This window comes from Fulvia fulva, chromosome 5, assembly GCF_020509005.1.
Source record: "Fulvia fulva chromosome 5, complete sequence".
Classification (NCBI taxonomy): Eukaryota; Fungi; Ascomycota; class Dothideomycetes; order Mycosphaerellales; family Mycosphaerellaceae; genus Fulvia; species Fulvia fulva.
The window spans coordinates 458,036-473,761 of NC_063016.1; the positions used below are offsets into that span (position 1 = coordinate 458,036).

The 15,726-nt window shown below is 54.6% G+C and overlaps 4 protein-coding genes across 4 annotated transcripts; 3 read left to right on the top strand and 1 right to left on the bottom strand.

Moving 5' to 3' along the window:
- Window positions 1-1,315: 1,315 nt before the first annotated feature.
- CLAFUR5_05471 (uncharacterized protein) lies at window positions 1,316-2,365 on the top strand (the record flags this gene model as incomplete). Its single annotated transcript, XM_047904619.1, has 1 exon — window positions 1,316-2,365. The coding sequence occupies one exon, from the start codon at window positions 1,316-1,318 to the stop codon at window positions 2,363-2,365; it is 1,050 nt and encodes a 349-aa protein (XP_047762252.1).
- Window positions 2,366-2,599: 234 nt separating this feature from the next.
- CLAFUR5_05472 (uncharacterized protein) lies at window positions 2,600-3,277 on the top strand (the record flags this gene model as incomplete). The annotated part of the gene is made up of 1 exon (XM_047904620.1): window positions 2,600-3,277. The coding sequence occupies one exon, from the start codon at window positions 2,600-2,602 to the stop codon at window positions 3,275-3,277; it is 678 nt and encodes a 225-aa protein (XP_047762075.1).
- Window positions 3,278-4,891: 1,614 nt separating this feature from the next.
- Window positions 4,892-5,404, bottom strand: CLAFUR5_05473 (uncharacterized protein; the record flags this gene model as incomplete). Its single annotated transcript, XM_047904621.1, has 1 exon — window positions 4,892-5,404. One exon carries the CDS (start codon window positions 5,402-5,404, stop codon window positions 4,892-4,894), a length of 513 nt encoding a protein of 170 aa, XP_047762076.1.
- A 6,187-nt stretch (window positions 5,405-11,591) lies between these two features.
- On the top strand, window positions 11,592-15,391 carry CLAFUR5_05474 (uncharacterized protein; the record flags this gene model as incomplete). The annotated part of the gene is made up of 3 exons (XM_047904622.1): window positions 11,592-14,561; window positions 14,621-14,804; window positions 15,108-15,391. 3 exons carry the CDS (start codon window positions 11,592-11,594, stop codon window positions 15,389-15,391), a joined length of 3,438 nt encoding a protein of 1,145 aa, XP_047762070.1.
- Between the last annotated feature and the right edge of the window lie 335 nt (window positions 15,392-15,726).

Consider the following 15,726-nt stretch of genomic DNA (forward strand, 5'->3'; position numbering starts at 1 on the left):
TCGCAATCAATTGTATCCAGCCGACTTCCAGCGCAGCTCGTCAGTACCAGGCCCGCAGTGCCTTGAATCCTTTTGCCAACTTGCTTAGGATTTCGTGGTGTCTTGAACACGATCCGAGGTTAGCATAGGTGGGTGGTGGACTTCTTCGTTGATATACGTAGCCGCAGCGTTTTTGACCATGATGGTCCTACCGCACACATCGATGCCCTGACCTTGAGCATGGTTGTATCTCTTTTGAGTCGGTAGATGAGGCGCTCAAGGTACTCGGGCAAGACTGTGCGCCAGAGTGGTTTCCTGCGTGGCATTTACCGTTAGTATCATGATAGATAGTCGCAGCTTGATGAAGAGGCCTTTCTCCCTGGGCTCCGGAGACCTTCACTCACGACGTTGATGGGAAAAAGATCGTCTTGCACGAAGTATGAGCTGGCGCGTTGATGATCGGGTTCGGACTCGGGTTCGGCTCGGAATTGCCGCTGTGGTCACTACCAGGAGCCTCGGAGGAATGTTTCCATCTTCTCTTCCTGCATCACATACGGCAACTCGATCTACTTGACACTTTCACTTTCCCTGGCCAATGGATCTCAAGAATGCCCGGGTACTCTACACAAATGGTCAAACCCGGCAGCATACATAGCCTGTAACGAAAGAGGCCGAGGCTGGTTGCGGCAGTCACTGCTTCCATAACAACGAAACGAGATGATTCACCGCAAGTTGCGGCCAACGCCCTCGAAGCCTGGGGAGATGCTCATTCGACTGGCGGTTATACGGAGGTCATGTGCTAATCATGCTCGCCGACACCAGGCTCATTTCAACAGCAGAGGAGTCCTATTCTCGGTCCACTGTTCGAAGGATCGAAGCTCATGATGCACCCACAAGACAGGGTGTCTAGGCAGATATACGCCTCCTCAACATCTGGAACTCGATTACTTCTGCATAATGGGCTGTGTGGATTGCCCAATACTTGAGTGATCTCACGCCGACCCACTGAGCTTGGTTGTCAAGATGGGCATACAATTGCCGGCTGTGGTACTACTGGCGGTCATGATCATGGTGCTTATTCTTGCATGCATGCGATGCTCCCCACCGAAGTAACCGGTCTTGGCACTCGCTGCTTGCGCGGATATGGACCTGCTACATCTCCGCCTGCGCGGAAAAGCTCGTTCGGTCGCTTCGACTTCTGCAGCCAAGCCCGAGTATCTCAGTCAATATCACAACACCACATCGTTGACAACATGTGGCAGGGTGCGGGGAGTGTATGTGGATCGTGCGGGGAGACACGATGGAGATTTATATATAGTGCGGCTTGGACGTACTCATGTCCATCAAGGTAGCCGCTAGGGGTTTCTTGCAAGAGCTCAATATGTTGACCCACTTCCTGTCTGTCGCTACCGCGATCACCACAGTAACAGCACAAAGAGGTCGACCTACCAACTTCTCCGAGCTCTGGAACATCACAACATACCCTGACGCTCAGCCGGCAAATGTCTCGCAGTATCTCAACGAAGCCTCCCACCTCGCCGGCCAGGACTTGGACGACCACTTCCAGCGTCGCTGCATAGTCTCTCAGCTCTACGACGACATCGCCTCGTATGCCCAGGCTCCGGGCTTTGTGCCACCAATTGAGGTCTTCGATGGAGTATACTTCGTTGGGCAGAGCGCTGTCTCCGCTTGGGCAATTGCCACTTCAAAGGGCCTGGTCGTCATCGATGCCCTGAACAATGCGGAGGAAGCGGAGCAGATCTTGATATCAGGCCTGCAAGCCTTTGGCTACAATGGAAGCGACATCGTTGCTGTTGTCATCACGCACGAACACTTCGATCATTATGGGGGTGCGCTCTGGCTGCAAGACACCTACGACGCGCCCGTCTATGCCAGTGAGCTTGCGTGGCAGGCCATGGAGGTGGCAGATGGAGGACCGAGGCGAGATCAGGTTGTAGATGACGGGCAGACTCTGGACTTCGGCAACTTCTCCATGCAATTTGTTGCCACTCCAGGCCACACACCTGGCGCCATGAGCCTTATTTTCCCTGTCCAGGATCATGGTGCCAAGCATCTCGCAGGAATGAACGGCGGGGCTGGTATTGCCTCCAACACTACAGCCAAAGCCAACCAGGTTGAATCGTATGCAAAGCTCGCATCCATCTCAGCGGAAGCTGGTGTGGACACTCTGATGGCGAATCACCAAACACAAGATCGCTCCTTGACAAATTTTGATTTGTTGAATGCTAGAGAGTGTGACGAGTCTGGCTGTAAGCAAGAGAATCCGTATGTGATTGGAACGGATGCCTTCGTCAGATATTTGCAGGTACAATCGCTGTGTGTGCGAGTGGAGGCCGCGAGGGATGGACAGACTCTGTTGTCATGAGGTTCAAGATTCAGGCTACGGCGAATCTGAAGTTCGAACGTGAGTGAAGTGCAATCTCTCTGCCTCGTGGCCGCCTGATTGCTTGACACCCCTTGCGTGGCGCATTTACATATCTATACATGGCAAGAACCTCAATACATATGCATCCAAGTCAATCTGCAACACAAATCTACATCGAATTCCACAACATGTCCTGCGCTACTCGTTGCTGGCAAGCTCCTTTGGCATACCTCGATGAACCGCTCTGGGAGAAGCTACAGTTCGGCATACGGCAGACCTTCGGCCGCCAATTTTCTTTGGACTTCTTCGACGAGCAGCATCTCAGACTTCAGCGTGGCTTACTGTGCTACTGGCTGTGCTCTGAACACGAGCTCGGGTGGTTTGTCCAAAGCAGACGACTCGAGTTGCAAGGAATTTTCGGTATCAACGACATACCTCAGAGCCTACGACTACGATCCAGAAGCCTCCCCGATCACGAACGATCAGCAAAGAGCACCGCTCGAACACACCCTCAGGTACATAGAGCACGTAGCTGCTCAAGGCGGCCGTCCACGAGTAAGCGCGACCAAGCTGGCATATATCAAGCTTCTGGAGAGGGCAGACGACCTGAGGACTTTCCCAACTTTCTCTGCGTTGCCTGCAGTCGTACGCATGAGGATATATGGCCTTGCTATGCAGCCGAATGCGGCTACGGAGGGCATGGATGCCGTGCCGCAGCCACCCATCAGCATGGTCTCGCGTCTTCTGAGGTACGAGACTCTACCACTCTTCTACCAAAACCAAAAGATCGGGGTCCAGCTTCGTCATCAAGGTCCAACGCCTCAACTCCCTAACGGCGGCTTCATCATGGATCAGAGGATCGCTCGCTATCTCGCCAGTCAGGCTAGAGAGAGCCTGATGCGCGCAAATTAGGCGTCTCGCAGTGTCTGCGTCACTGCCAGTCGGACTGAAAGGCTCCAAGCCTTGCAAGGAATGTCCACTCTTCCTATGTTGTGACATTAACCTCGATGCACGTATGGTCGAGCAGCACCTTGTGGTGACTGTCGAGAGCAGGTTGGGACACGACCGCGGCCGCATTCTTGTTGCTGCTCAAGGGGTCCTGCGCACCATCAACAGTCGCATCGATGGTAGACTGCGACCTGAGGATGTCTTCGCTCTGAATCGAGTCTTCGAGGAGGCCTGCTTCTCTGGCGCTCGACCCATGGCTTTGCAGTGTTGCAACAGCTGCCTGAAGGTGCGTATGGGCAAGGAATAGCAGTCGGGAAGCTTTGGATCCGGGCTCGGGCGGTGCATGTGTCCAGACACGCCAAGAGATTTTACTTCGAGCTGAAGGTCGAACACGAGGAAGCAATAGTTGAATGGTACAAGAGTCTTGTGCGGTCACCTACCGAAAATGCTAGCTAGCGTTCTCATCATTTATAAGGATCAAACCCCTCATAGAACCCCTTATCAGTGCCTCCTTGACCTCGAAGCTCATGAGGGCAGGAGGGGACTTTTAGGTACATAAGCAACAAATTTGCTACCTACTGTCGGCGGTCCATAGCGTAGCATTGAAAGGGCTAGGCCAAGGCTGAGATTCCACGATTGTACTGTACTGTCTGGCGGTATGCTGAAAGGGAGATATGGAGCTCCGTAGGCGAATGAACCGCCATGTCTGAAGCCAGTGTCTTTGTCCAATATCGGTTCGCAGACCTCCAGGAGACGGCTTGAGATACGAAGGTGGGTGCCGGGATCCTGTGATACAGGAGTAAAGCGAGTAGCCTCGAGAGTCTTGCGCGTAGGTGCCAATGTCAGTGGCATCGTGACGCGATAGGAGGTCGACCACTAGCTCCTGGGATTGTACAGGGAGACATCATCGGTGTAAGGTGCCGTCTCGGTTGCTCGGAGCTTTCGTGAGTGTGCAGGCTTTTGATGGCGACCGAGCTGAGGTGATCGCATAGCAGGCGTCGCGGAAGAGCTTCCATTTATTGCTAGTCGTGTACTCATGGTATCCAGTCTTGTGCTTATAATATACCCAATTGTACTGTCGGGAAAGCTTGTTGCGCCTCGAAGTGCGGACGAGATGTCGAAGAAACGGCAAGAACGACCGAGACGCGTCGTGCTTGGCATCGAATCTCTGGTATTACGTGAGATCTCTCAATCGATGCTATAACAACATCAAGTCCATCAAATACATCAACATGGAATTGGCTTGAGCGAGACTCACCAACGTCCAACCAACTCAAATCATGAAGTCGCAGCATGAAGAAGCATAAGCAGCCAGAGCTTTCTCCATCCCATTGATCAAGGTTGCTAACACATTGAAACATCCATAAAACAGCAAGGGTATCATCGACCGTCTTCAAGAGGCTCCGCACCGCTCCACCACTATCCTCTCGCGACGCCTCCCGCACCATCCGTCAAAATCTCGAACTCGCCAGCAGCCGCATCCTGCTTCCTCCAACCCCCAGGACCTGTGAAGTACCCCTTCGCGAACCGTTCATTGCCGTAGTAACAGTACGGCTGCGCATGCACCTGCGTCGACTTCTAGACCTTCGCACGACCCGTATGCATTGTCCTGCCGTGCCTTCCCTTGAAGAATATAAGCGTCGCATAAATCGCCGAGACCAACCACAGCAGCATGTTCACCAAATCCACCCACACCGCATTCTTCATCCGCTGCTGTCCATGCTGTTCTGGCGAGGGATCTGCGTGGATGTAGATGCTGCCGAAGAGACCAAACACAGCAGTCCACAAGATAAACAGAACCCAATCCCAGCCGAAGAGTTTCTCAGACAAGGTCGGCATGCAGCAGCCGAGCGAGGCGTAGAGGATGATGGTGAAGGCTGCGAGGCCTGCGACGACTTCGGCGAAGACCCATTTGCTGTCTGCGTAGCCGTTGGGAGCTTGTGAGGCGTGGTGGAGGTCGACGCCGTAGAGGCCGCAGACTGTGAGGGCGAGGACGAATTGGAAGAAGCGTAAGAGGCCGCGAAGGATGCCACCTACGAGACCGCCGTGGGAGTCTGATGCGCGGGAGCGGAGAGTGTCTGTGATGGCCATGGTCGTGAGGTGTGAATGGTGGTCGGTGGGTGGGTATCGATATGGCGCGTGTTGAGGAGCAGTCGGACAATGCCTGATTGTGGATTATGGATTAGAAGGTCGTTGAGTGTGCCAGACACTGTATGTTCTTTGCGCGCGATGTGGAAGGCGGATATGACAATCGTCGCAATCGTGAAGAGTGACCAGCACCCAAAAAAGCAAGCAGTAGCAGTAAGGTAGTGGAAGAATGACCTCTTGCAGTAGCTCCAGCCAGAAACTGGGAAAGCAGGAATGTACTCACCTATTGTACCTTCTCGCTAACGATCACACCACTCTTTCACTTCTGTACCGTTGACATGCTGTGCAACGCAAGAAGCATTGCTGTCGCGCGGTTATGTGCATGCCAGAAATATCTGAGACGAGATAAATGTCTCCTGTCGCAGTTCCGCGACGGTACAGAGTTCATTGGCGTGCGTTGTTCCTGCTTTCGAGCTGCTGCGGGATCCCTGCCGCCGTTGAATCGCGGCTACTTGGACGGCTATATTGATTGGCGGGAGGTGCTTCGATATTTGAAGCTCGACTTCATCCTGTTTTTCTATCAGGGGTCTGCATCTTGCGGCCAGGTCAGGTGTTGGTGAAGGTCGGGTGTGAGGAGATGACCGGCTCAGAGCTGTTGATGGAAATGCCGGACGATATCATCAACGAGCGAGGATGAAGCTGGAACGTTACGGATCTGCGACCATTGCTTTTCTGTCTATCATTGAAACCACCGTGTTCACGATCGCGACTACCTGAGTTTCTTGTACACTGAGTGACAGGGCGTGTCGAAAAAAGCATCGTAATGCCTTCAGTGCGCTCTTGCCCTACAACCTGGAAGGAAGTAACGCATCTGCGCGTTGGCTCGGCCATGCGGGAGGAGGCATGGCGAGGCATCGAGAACGGTGCCTTTGTATCGACCTACATCAGTGAATGATGCGTGGCTGACCTGCGAAAAGTTCACGAGTGCATGTAAGTAGAACTGACTGTTCAAGTGAGATCTCAAGCCTGTTCGAGACGGGAGGAAGGACTACGCCATCAAACGCTCGAAGCCCAACAAGCAACTACGAGATGGGTGCTCCTTCTGCAACATGCAACCACAACAGCCGACTGCGACTACCCTCACACCTTCCCTTGGCAACATCCTCACATCTCGCCTGTAACAATTCCCTGCGAGCACTCCCGCACGCCTTGACAAGGATCAGCCTCAAGCTTACAGCGCCATGGCAGACACCCACATCGCTCTCGTGATCTGCAGCCTCTCTTCAGATTCGATAGCTGTTCTTCAAGAAGACGTACGAATAAGACGCATGCACGTCGCGCAAGGAGAAACGTTCAATATCACGATCGAAGGGTACCGGACCGCCAACAATGGGCCACTGACAGCCACGTTGCGCGCATACAGTGCCGCAAAAACAAGAAAGATGATCAAGGCATACGCTTGTGGTGCAGCTCACCCGATACGTGAGTTGCAAGAAACCCCGTTTGATCTTCACGGGGACCTCGATACCGCACATGTCAAGCTGAGACCGCGCATCATCCACCGCCACAGCAGCTCATCCTTCACACCGTGCTTCGGTGGAGCTTGCAGACTGCTGCACCCCGACCATCGAACTCGCACATGGAGGCAGGGAAACACGCAATACAGGGACAGCTGCTCTTTCCCCGAGGTGTGAGTGCGGCTTCACTGCCGCGTTCTACAGCAGAGTGCGACCGTAGCTGTGTGATCTAGGAATCGACTAACCACCAACTGCAGACATGTCAACACTGAGGCCAGTGCATGGACGGTTGCGGCTGGTCTTTTGGACACAATGGAATACTCCTGTTCCCGGGGAACATGATGGTCTATTGAGTGTGGCCAATTGCTGCGGTATCGAGATATCTGGGAAGGTCGTTCAGTACACTGAGGGTTGCTTCGACCAGACTCTACAACGATATGTGGTTCCCACAGGTGCTTTCCACCAAAACAGACACTGTGTGTGTGGGTCACATGGGTCACAGACGATGCGGCGCGGAGTGTGGAGAATTCCGCGAGAATTCGAAGACCATGAGTATCTCTCATGTGCTGAGGGATATCTGTTCCTGGCATTTGTAAGCCGTTGGACGTGTAAGCTAACCATAAGTCACGAGCGATCATATTCTCTGGCTCTTGTGGTACTGTGGCACTGAGGCACTGAGGCACTGATTATTGGCAGCTTTCAAACCCCAACACAGCTTGGTGGGGACCGAGCTACGGGCACCGTATCATGAGATGTCGACTTTGGAACCTAATAGGGGACTTCAAGTGCAAGTATAAAGTATGGTCTGAGGATGAAGATGTGTCTTCGTTGGCACTGCCTCAAGATGGTGACGAAGATCCGTGCGAGACGTTCCCTTTCAATGCCAAGAAAGCCCATCGTCACATGTTGAGAGTGCTCGGCAAGAGGAGGATCACGCTTGTGTGATGCTCGTCAAGTACAGTAGCAGAGTCGCGAAACGGCAGGATGGTAGCCATTGTTCCCCGGCTATCATTATCTTGCCGGACTGTGCGAATCATGCTCCCTCGTGATGCGACGGATCCTGTTTCTCCAGGTAGTGGAAAGCCGAAGCTGTTGGAGATGGTATCAGCTCCTGTCGCCGTCATAACAGACAAACAGGCTGCATGAGCTTGGGGCATGCTATCAGGCACCTTGAGGATCATCTCGACCGGGGCCGCCACGATGTTCTGATGCGAGCCATACTTTCTGGGTCTGCCTACGCCTGTGGGGGTATAGCAGCGACTATGTCTCCGGCCTTGTAGTTGGTTCCTGATGGTGCTTGGAGTACTCGCCCGCAGAAGTCGTAGCCGAGATGTGTATCCACAACACCTAAAGTTTTGTGCTTGACATCTGCTGGATTGATACCGGAATACAAGACCCCGACAAGAACTTCGTCTTTAGCTGGGACCGGGAGTACCAGTGATCGTTCGACGGTGAGGACATGACCCCGATCTATGGATAGAGCGACGTTCTCTTATGGGCGTTCCATAATGGCTGTTCACTGTCTCGGTTTGTGGGGCTTGTTCGTCCTACATCTGAGGGCTTGCAACATATACTATGACAGCTTGCAGTCTTCATAGCAGGAGACAGAGATCGGATGCTATCAGAAGCCTTGTTCCGCAGAAGGAGTATGGGCGACTGATCCGCGCTGGAGTGTGGTCGGCAGGTGGCATCGGCTTTGCGAACTAGCGCCAGTTCACGCCGAGCACGGAAGTGTGAAGGCATGAGCTCCGGGATAGACGATGCTTCTGAACACGACCGGAAGATAGAAGTGTTGATAGTGCTCTGAGCGCGTCTATATGATGAAGCTGCTTCTTTTTGATCTGTCGGTGGTTTGGCTTTACGTCAATTTTGACCACATCGGTGGTTCCTGCAGCATTAGCATGTCCATACGCTCCAATTAGCAAGAATCAAGCTACATCTTGGACAGCTGACGAACACTCTCAACAGGGCCTCCGTATGGTTGAGTCACCGTTGTTGACCCACCGATTGGCCGTGACAAACATCACATGACCGTAATGTCATGCGCGACATACAATTGCTAGCCCAATGATCGCGTGCTACGTGCCGTAGAACAGCCCAGGCCAGGCGCTGTTGTTCAATCGGCCTTGACTTCCTTGCTCCAGCATTACACACGATTGGCCACAAATAGGAACAGCAGTGCCCCGTCAGCAACCGTCATGGCATATGATGTGGTGGAACGTTCTTTAGACACGTGTTCGGAGTCCAGGTATCTGTGGTTGCACTGTGACGGAGTTTCCTGGTCGATTGTGGCGGAAGGTGAATTCAGGCTTCTTCGAGGTGTGTAGTTCTGTAGCATTTGCATTCATCTGCCGCGGCCGTTGGGCGAAGAGTCGATTGAACGGTGTTGCTTGACCAGTCATCAGTAGTGTCGTTCATAGGCGATAGGCGCGAGACGAGTGGCTGTCCGATATGCATGTCGACCCAATGTTATATCGCACCTATCATGATGGGTCGGCAGAGGTTTGAGCGAACATCATGTCCGGTGTCCCGATCCAAACGTGGTGCCAGCAGTGCCGACCCGACGTATGCTGATCGCCAGCGCATCCTGTATCCTCCGTAGGGATGCACAGTGAGTGCAATATCGTTTCCTGGAAAGTCCAAGTCGCAATATGCATTTAGGTCGTGGTGCGCCGGCAGACGATGGGCAGCCATGCATCGGCAAGTCTAGATTCGGGTTGACAGATCCAAAGGTACTTCGGAGAACCTCGATGCCTTGCGAACGACATGGGTGGACATGCACATGGTAGCTACCACGCTGTCACCTCACGTCCAGGGATGCCCTAGGACAGTCAGTGACAGGAGAGAGACGGAGATTAGCGGACTGCCGTCATCTGGTTGCGGCTGTTACGTGGGGTCGATTCTGACGGCGTGAAGTGGTGATGCTGCAGGGTATATTGCAAGTGGACATGTCGGTTGGTGGTGTTCAAGGTCAAGCTGGTGGGAGCAGGCCAAGTTTCCTGCCGCGTGTTGTTCTCCTCGCAGTCCACGATTACCATGTTGCCAGGGTGGTGCCATCTTGTGCGCGTGATGGTGTGCTGCTGCACGTGTGCTGCTCCTTCTGCTCGGTTGCAGCAGTGGTGATGACGTCGGCCAGTCACTTGTTGCCTGGTGCTGGTCAGCACGAACGACATGTGATCTGGCACTATGAGCTGCGACTTGGTGGCGAGGGAATGGTTCGCATGAGAAGTGGAAGCAGCTGGCGTAGAGGACCACAGAACGAATCTGAAACCCGTCACCGAAGTAGAACTAAAGTTCAAACATCTCTGGAGACTGGCAGTGGGGACGAGCCCCCTGAAAGTGTGTTCACGGCAGCCTCGGTGGACGTGTGGCGAATGAGAGTGTCGCTGCAGCGGAAACAAGTCGCTGAAGTCAGGCACTGTCAGGCTAAATTCTGATTGCGACGTCCGATGAGATCATCTTGCATACGAGGCAGGCCAGACACCAGTTGACGCCAGAGTCGAGCAGCCCCCTCGGCATACTGATACCAGTGCATGCGCCCAATGCAGCCATCTTCGAATCACCGCGCAGCATGACCACGGCAAGTCGTACATTGCATTAGCTGCAGAGCCTGTCGAGAGAACCGCCGCTGCCCACGGAGAGCAAGCCGAAAAACAAGACGGACGCAGATTCTTGGACGCATTGACACTTTACCTGCAGCCGGCCGACCTGGCTGTGGATCTGGCCGTCGAGTGTGGCAGCCCAGCCGGACTGACGATACGGTAGCGAAGTGCTGAGATACGGGGCGCAGGCAAGACACGCCGGATGACATAGTTGGAGCTCTCTTGCTGCTGCGGCTTTGCCTAGCGATATTTCTAGTTGCAGTCTACAGCACTGCACGCACGCACGCACGCACGCACGCACCGGAGAACAATCTGTCAGCCCTATCGAGCAAGCCCACCACACCTCACATACCATACCATACACCGGTCCCGCCCGTCAGCAACAAGTACCGTACCGCGCGATACGATCCCACGATCCTTCGGAAAGAGCTACGACGACAACATTCTTAAGCAAGGCGGCGTGCCTAGCGTCTTTATCGACGGACGGGCCTGGAAGTATTTGACGCCCAAAAAAGGCGCGCTGTTGGCTTGCTCGAAGAATGTGAGCGAGGGTAACCCGGTCCGTCGCGCAGTTATCAGGCATCAAGCACTACACTTCCCAGCACAAAGGCGAGAAAGCGTCTTGGACTCCAGGTAAGAGCCCCACTCCCTCTGGTTGAAGACAGCGGCAGCCCTGTCGGTATAGCCGCAACTTTTGCTGCGCTGTACGGCCTGCCCGCTGTTTTCGCAAGCACCACCTCATTCGCCAGCACTCCCCGATCATGGTTATGCCCACAGCCGGCGAGCAGCGAGACTAAGATCGCCTGCGGTTGACTTGTCCCGCCTGCGAGCCGTGCGAGCGAGTATCACTACCGCACCACTCTACTGCACCTCTGCTACACAGAGCCCTCCCATAGCCACACTGGCCTCGTTACACAGCAGCGGGCATCAATCTGCCGCCAAGAAGGGAAACAGTCACTGACCACCGCCATGGAGCAGTCACAGGCAAACTTGAAGCGACTGCGACCAGTCTCGCTCTCCATACACGTCCCGCGAGTCAAGCCCGTTGCTGAGATCATTCTCCCTCGAGCCATGTCATACAACCACCGTCCACTCTCGCCTGGCGGGCGCCGTGTGCACAACGTTGGCCGCGTGTCCGACCAGGCGCTCAACAACCCATACTACGACCAACGGCACAACTCATATGCTTCACCGCGAAGCAGCGGAACCACCTTCAGCGGCGGCACCAGCGGCGTCATACCGATTTCCACGCAGACATTCGTCAATGTTCCACCACCAACTCAGGCTCGACCAGAGCAGCGATATGACTCCTACTCAGGCCGACCGCTTGACTCTAGTGGCAGACCACGAAAGTCCTCGCTGGTGGACGTGAACCGAGCAAGCAGCTCGACCACACAGCTGCCAAGCCGAAGCCGACCGACCGTCATCCAGCAGGACTATGGTCGTCCGGCCTCCCCCAAGAAACCCGTGCGAGAAACGACTTCCACCACGAGCGACTACTACATCACACCCGCTTCTTCCATATCGCACAACTCTCACAACACCTCTACAGCAACGCACAAGAAGCTTTACGCCGTAGATGATGGGACCGCCAAGCTGGTAGCTGACGTCAACATGCCTGCCCCCGTCCATGCAGGGGGAGAGAGGCACCACAGGAGAAAAGAAAGTGTCGAGCGTGGATACGCAAAGCCTGGTGCGGAGCGTGAGCGTGGTAGGAAGCACTACTATACGAACGGCACGCTCAATCGGCCAAGAGATAAGAGCATTGACGATGAAGGTGCATACGAATACACCGATCCTGCTGCCATGTATAGAGACACAGAGCCACGGTGGAGGCCTGAAGCCCGGCAACGACGAGGCAGCTTGGACCGTGGAGGTGCCGCGAGCCGTGAACGTCCAGTCAGTGTACTCGACCCAACATTTGGCACCCGAACGAGCACCAAGGAAGTCGGCCCGCCGCCAAGCACTCGAGGATGGGATAAGATCAATGACAACCTTGGCCGCACGTCTAGCGTCAGAGACCCTCCTCGAATTGCGCAATCGCCCACCAGAGGGAGGACTCACCAGGATTCGGCGTATGCAGACCCTCGTGACCAATACTACGTGCCGCCAAGGACCAACTCCATCGACCGCAGGCAAACGATCCACAATTACGACAACGCTTACGACTATGAGGACTTTCGAGAGCCAAGGCGGGAACGCAGGCAGAGCATCACGCGCGAAGGTGGTCGTACCGGCGATAGGAGTCTCGAACGCCGAGGCTTTGGAATCAACCGAGCGTTGTATCGCCCAGAGAGCCAGACAAGGTATGGCGGACGAGATGCAAGAGCTAGCGATGAGAGCATCGACTACGCACGACAGCCCCAAGCCTCTGGCTTCGTGGCGCCAGTATATGTTGCACCGGTGGAACCTCATCGCCGCGAGACCGCTCCAGCCTTCCCAAGCCATGATAGTGCTCGCCTAGAGCAGGAGAAGCGGGACCGGGAGTCTTCTTACCTGCAGCCTGAAGGCCATAGAAGGACTCGGGAGCGTGGTAGCTCCGACGTTCGCGATTACTCCAAAATACGTGACCGAGACATCTCCAGAGAGCCTCGACGTCGCGATGACACAGCGTACACGGATGATTACGATCGTCCACGCGATCGAGATTATGAACGTGATCGTGAACGGGAGCGGGAGCGAGCTCGTCAAATGGATCCTCCTTCAAACCGCGAACACGAACGTCACCACGAAAGGAGGTCAACTGCAGATCGTAGAGAGCAAGATCGTGAGAGAGATCGCGACTATGGTCGAAAGGAGAGCTCCCGCAAGGAGGACAGCCCTCGACAAAGCACTGACGCTGGTAACTCGAAGCCTGGTCTTGCACAAGCTGCAACTGGTGGTCTTGCCGGAGCTGCAGCGGCTTTCGGGCTCAAAGGTTTGCTAAACAAGGTGACTGAAAAGCGTGACAAGGATAAAGAAGACGATCGAGACCAGGACAGGGACGACCGCAAAGACCGAAGCGATCGCAAAGAACGCGATGAACGCAGGGAACGTGACGAACGCAAAGAACGTGATGAGCGAAAGGAACGCGATGAGCGAAAAGAGCGCGAGGACCGTCGTAGTGGCGAAGACCGCGACTCCGACACACGCACACGTGAGAGGCGGCCTGCGAAAACGGCCAGTGATGAAGGACGAAATCCCGAACTTGACCGTCAGCGAGACAATGATCGCGGTCTTGGCTTTGCTTTCGAAGCTCCCCCAGAGCCGCCTCGCAGCGCTCCTCCAAATGCGGCTGAATGGAACATGAGCCAGGAACGTCAAAACGAACGTATTCCTGGAGAGTATCCCACGCAAGAGCGCAAGCCAGACAGAGCAGCTGAGTGGAGTCAGCCCTCCAACAATGAGCGCATCCATGACAGCAGGCCGGTCCAGGATCGTGACCAGGATCGTGCTGGAACGCGGGACTTTGCCGATCGCGAGCCATCAAATGCTGGCGCTAAAGTGCAAATGCCTAGCGCACCACTTGATCCTGCAGAGGAAGACTACCGCCGCCGCATGGAACAAGTTCAACGAGAGCTGGGACGTACTAATGCCGAAGATCCACGTGGTTCCGACTCTGATCCCGACCGCGAACGCCGTAGGAGAGAAAGAGAGTCGCGCCAACGAGAGCGCGAGGCACGCAACGGCGGTCCAGGATCCAGCTTGTCCAGTGGTATCACTGACATGCCTCCGTATCCGTCAGCAAAGACAAGCTTCGAGCCAGACAATCAGTCCACAATGACAGGCCAGACTGGCACGAACACAGCCTCATCCTTGGGAGGCGAGTTGAGGAGGAAGCCGAGCATTCTCGACCAGCCTATGACTGATGAGCCAGCGCAAATGGCGCAGATCATCGATAACACCCAAAGTGATCGGCGCGAGAACCGCGTCCGCATTGTTGATCCTCCTACGGATGAGGAAGAGAGAAATAACAAGCCGAAGGGTATCCTCAAGAGGCCAACCCAGAAGTTCCCGGAAGACCCGAACGCCGTTCGTGAAGGTGTTGCACCACTTAAGGATGTAAGCCATTCCACATCATAATTGACAACGACAATAAGCTGACCACAGATGCTATCCAGGCTACAAAGAAGGGCATACCTCCCGGCGCCAGGTGGACCAAGATCGATCGTCGCCTTGTCAACCCTGAGGCATTGGAAGCTGCACATGAACGCTTCGAAGAGCGTCTTGACTGCGTCATTGTACTTCGAGTGTTGACGAAGGAGGAGATCCAGAAACTCGCTGACCGCACGCGCGAGATCAGAGGTAAATATCGCCACCCGTCTCATTTACACACCCCTCAGTCTATAGAGAATCAACAGTACAGCACGGAGGGAACACAACCTGATGATTGGCATCAGAACAGAAGCAGGAGCAGATTGCCGAGCTTAAGCAGGCCCCTACCCTCGCCTCTGCAACGTAACGACTCTGATACTGCAGCTTTCACTGCGCAAGAAGAGCGTACGGCCCAGGGGCGTCGGGAAGGACTGGGAAAGCGTCGTGCGTGGACATATCATCTGGGACAAGGTCTGCGCGATATTCTTGTCCATTCACTAACACAACTTGAAGACAAGCGACACGAGGAAGACAAACATGAGCGAAAGTCATCACGCCGACCCGACCGCAACCGCGAACGACGAGACCGAGGCGAGTACGAGTACAGCGATAGTGAAGACGAATTCAAGGAGAAACAACCCAAGATGCTCGAAGCGCCTTCCACAGTTGGTTCCACGAGCAACGCGGACTTTATCCGTGATAGCCGCGACCGAAGACACGAGCGCGATCGAGAGGCTGAGCCAGCCTACATGAGCGGCGGCAATGGCAGGAAGGACGAGTCACAGAGTCGCTACTGATGAGGCGGCGCAGGAACGTCGGTCGATTGGGTGTGATCAGGCATCGGCATTGCAAGGATTTGGCGTTATCGTGACGTGATTTAGCATACGAAGCGATCAGGCGAGAGGCTTACGCACCAGGTAGTGAGGCGTCCTACTTTTGCTACACAGCGCAAATACCCATTTGATGACTTTACGACTATATCAGTACCTTTACCAGCACAAGTAGACGGAAGAAGGAAGAACAAGCTTACCATATAGACTTCGAGACCGTCTTGGTCCTCTTGATCTGCATTTGACATTGACAAAGCGCGGAACTGAGAACGCGCGGGGTTTCCTGCTGAGCGAGCTCCAAC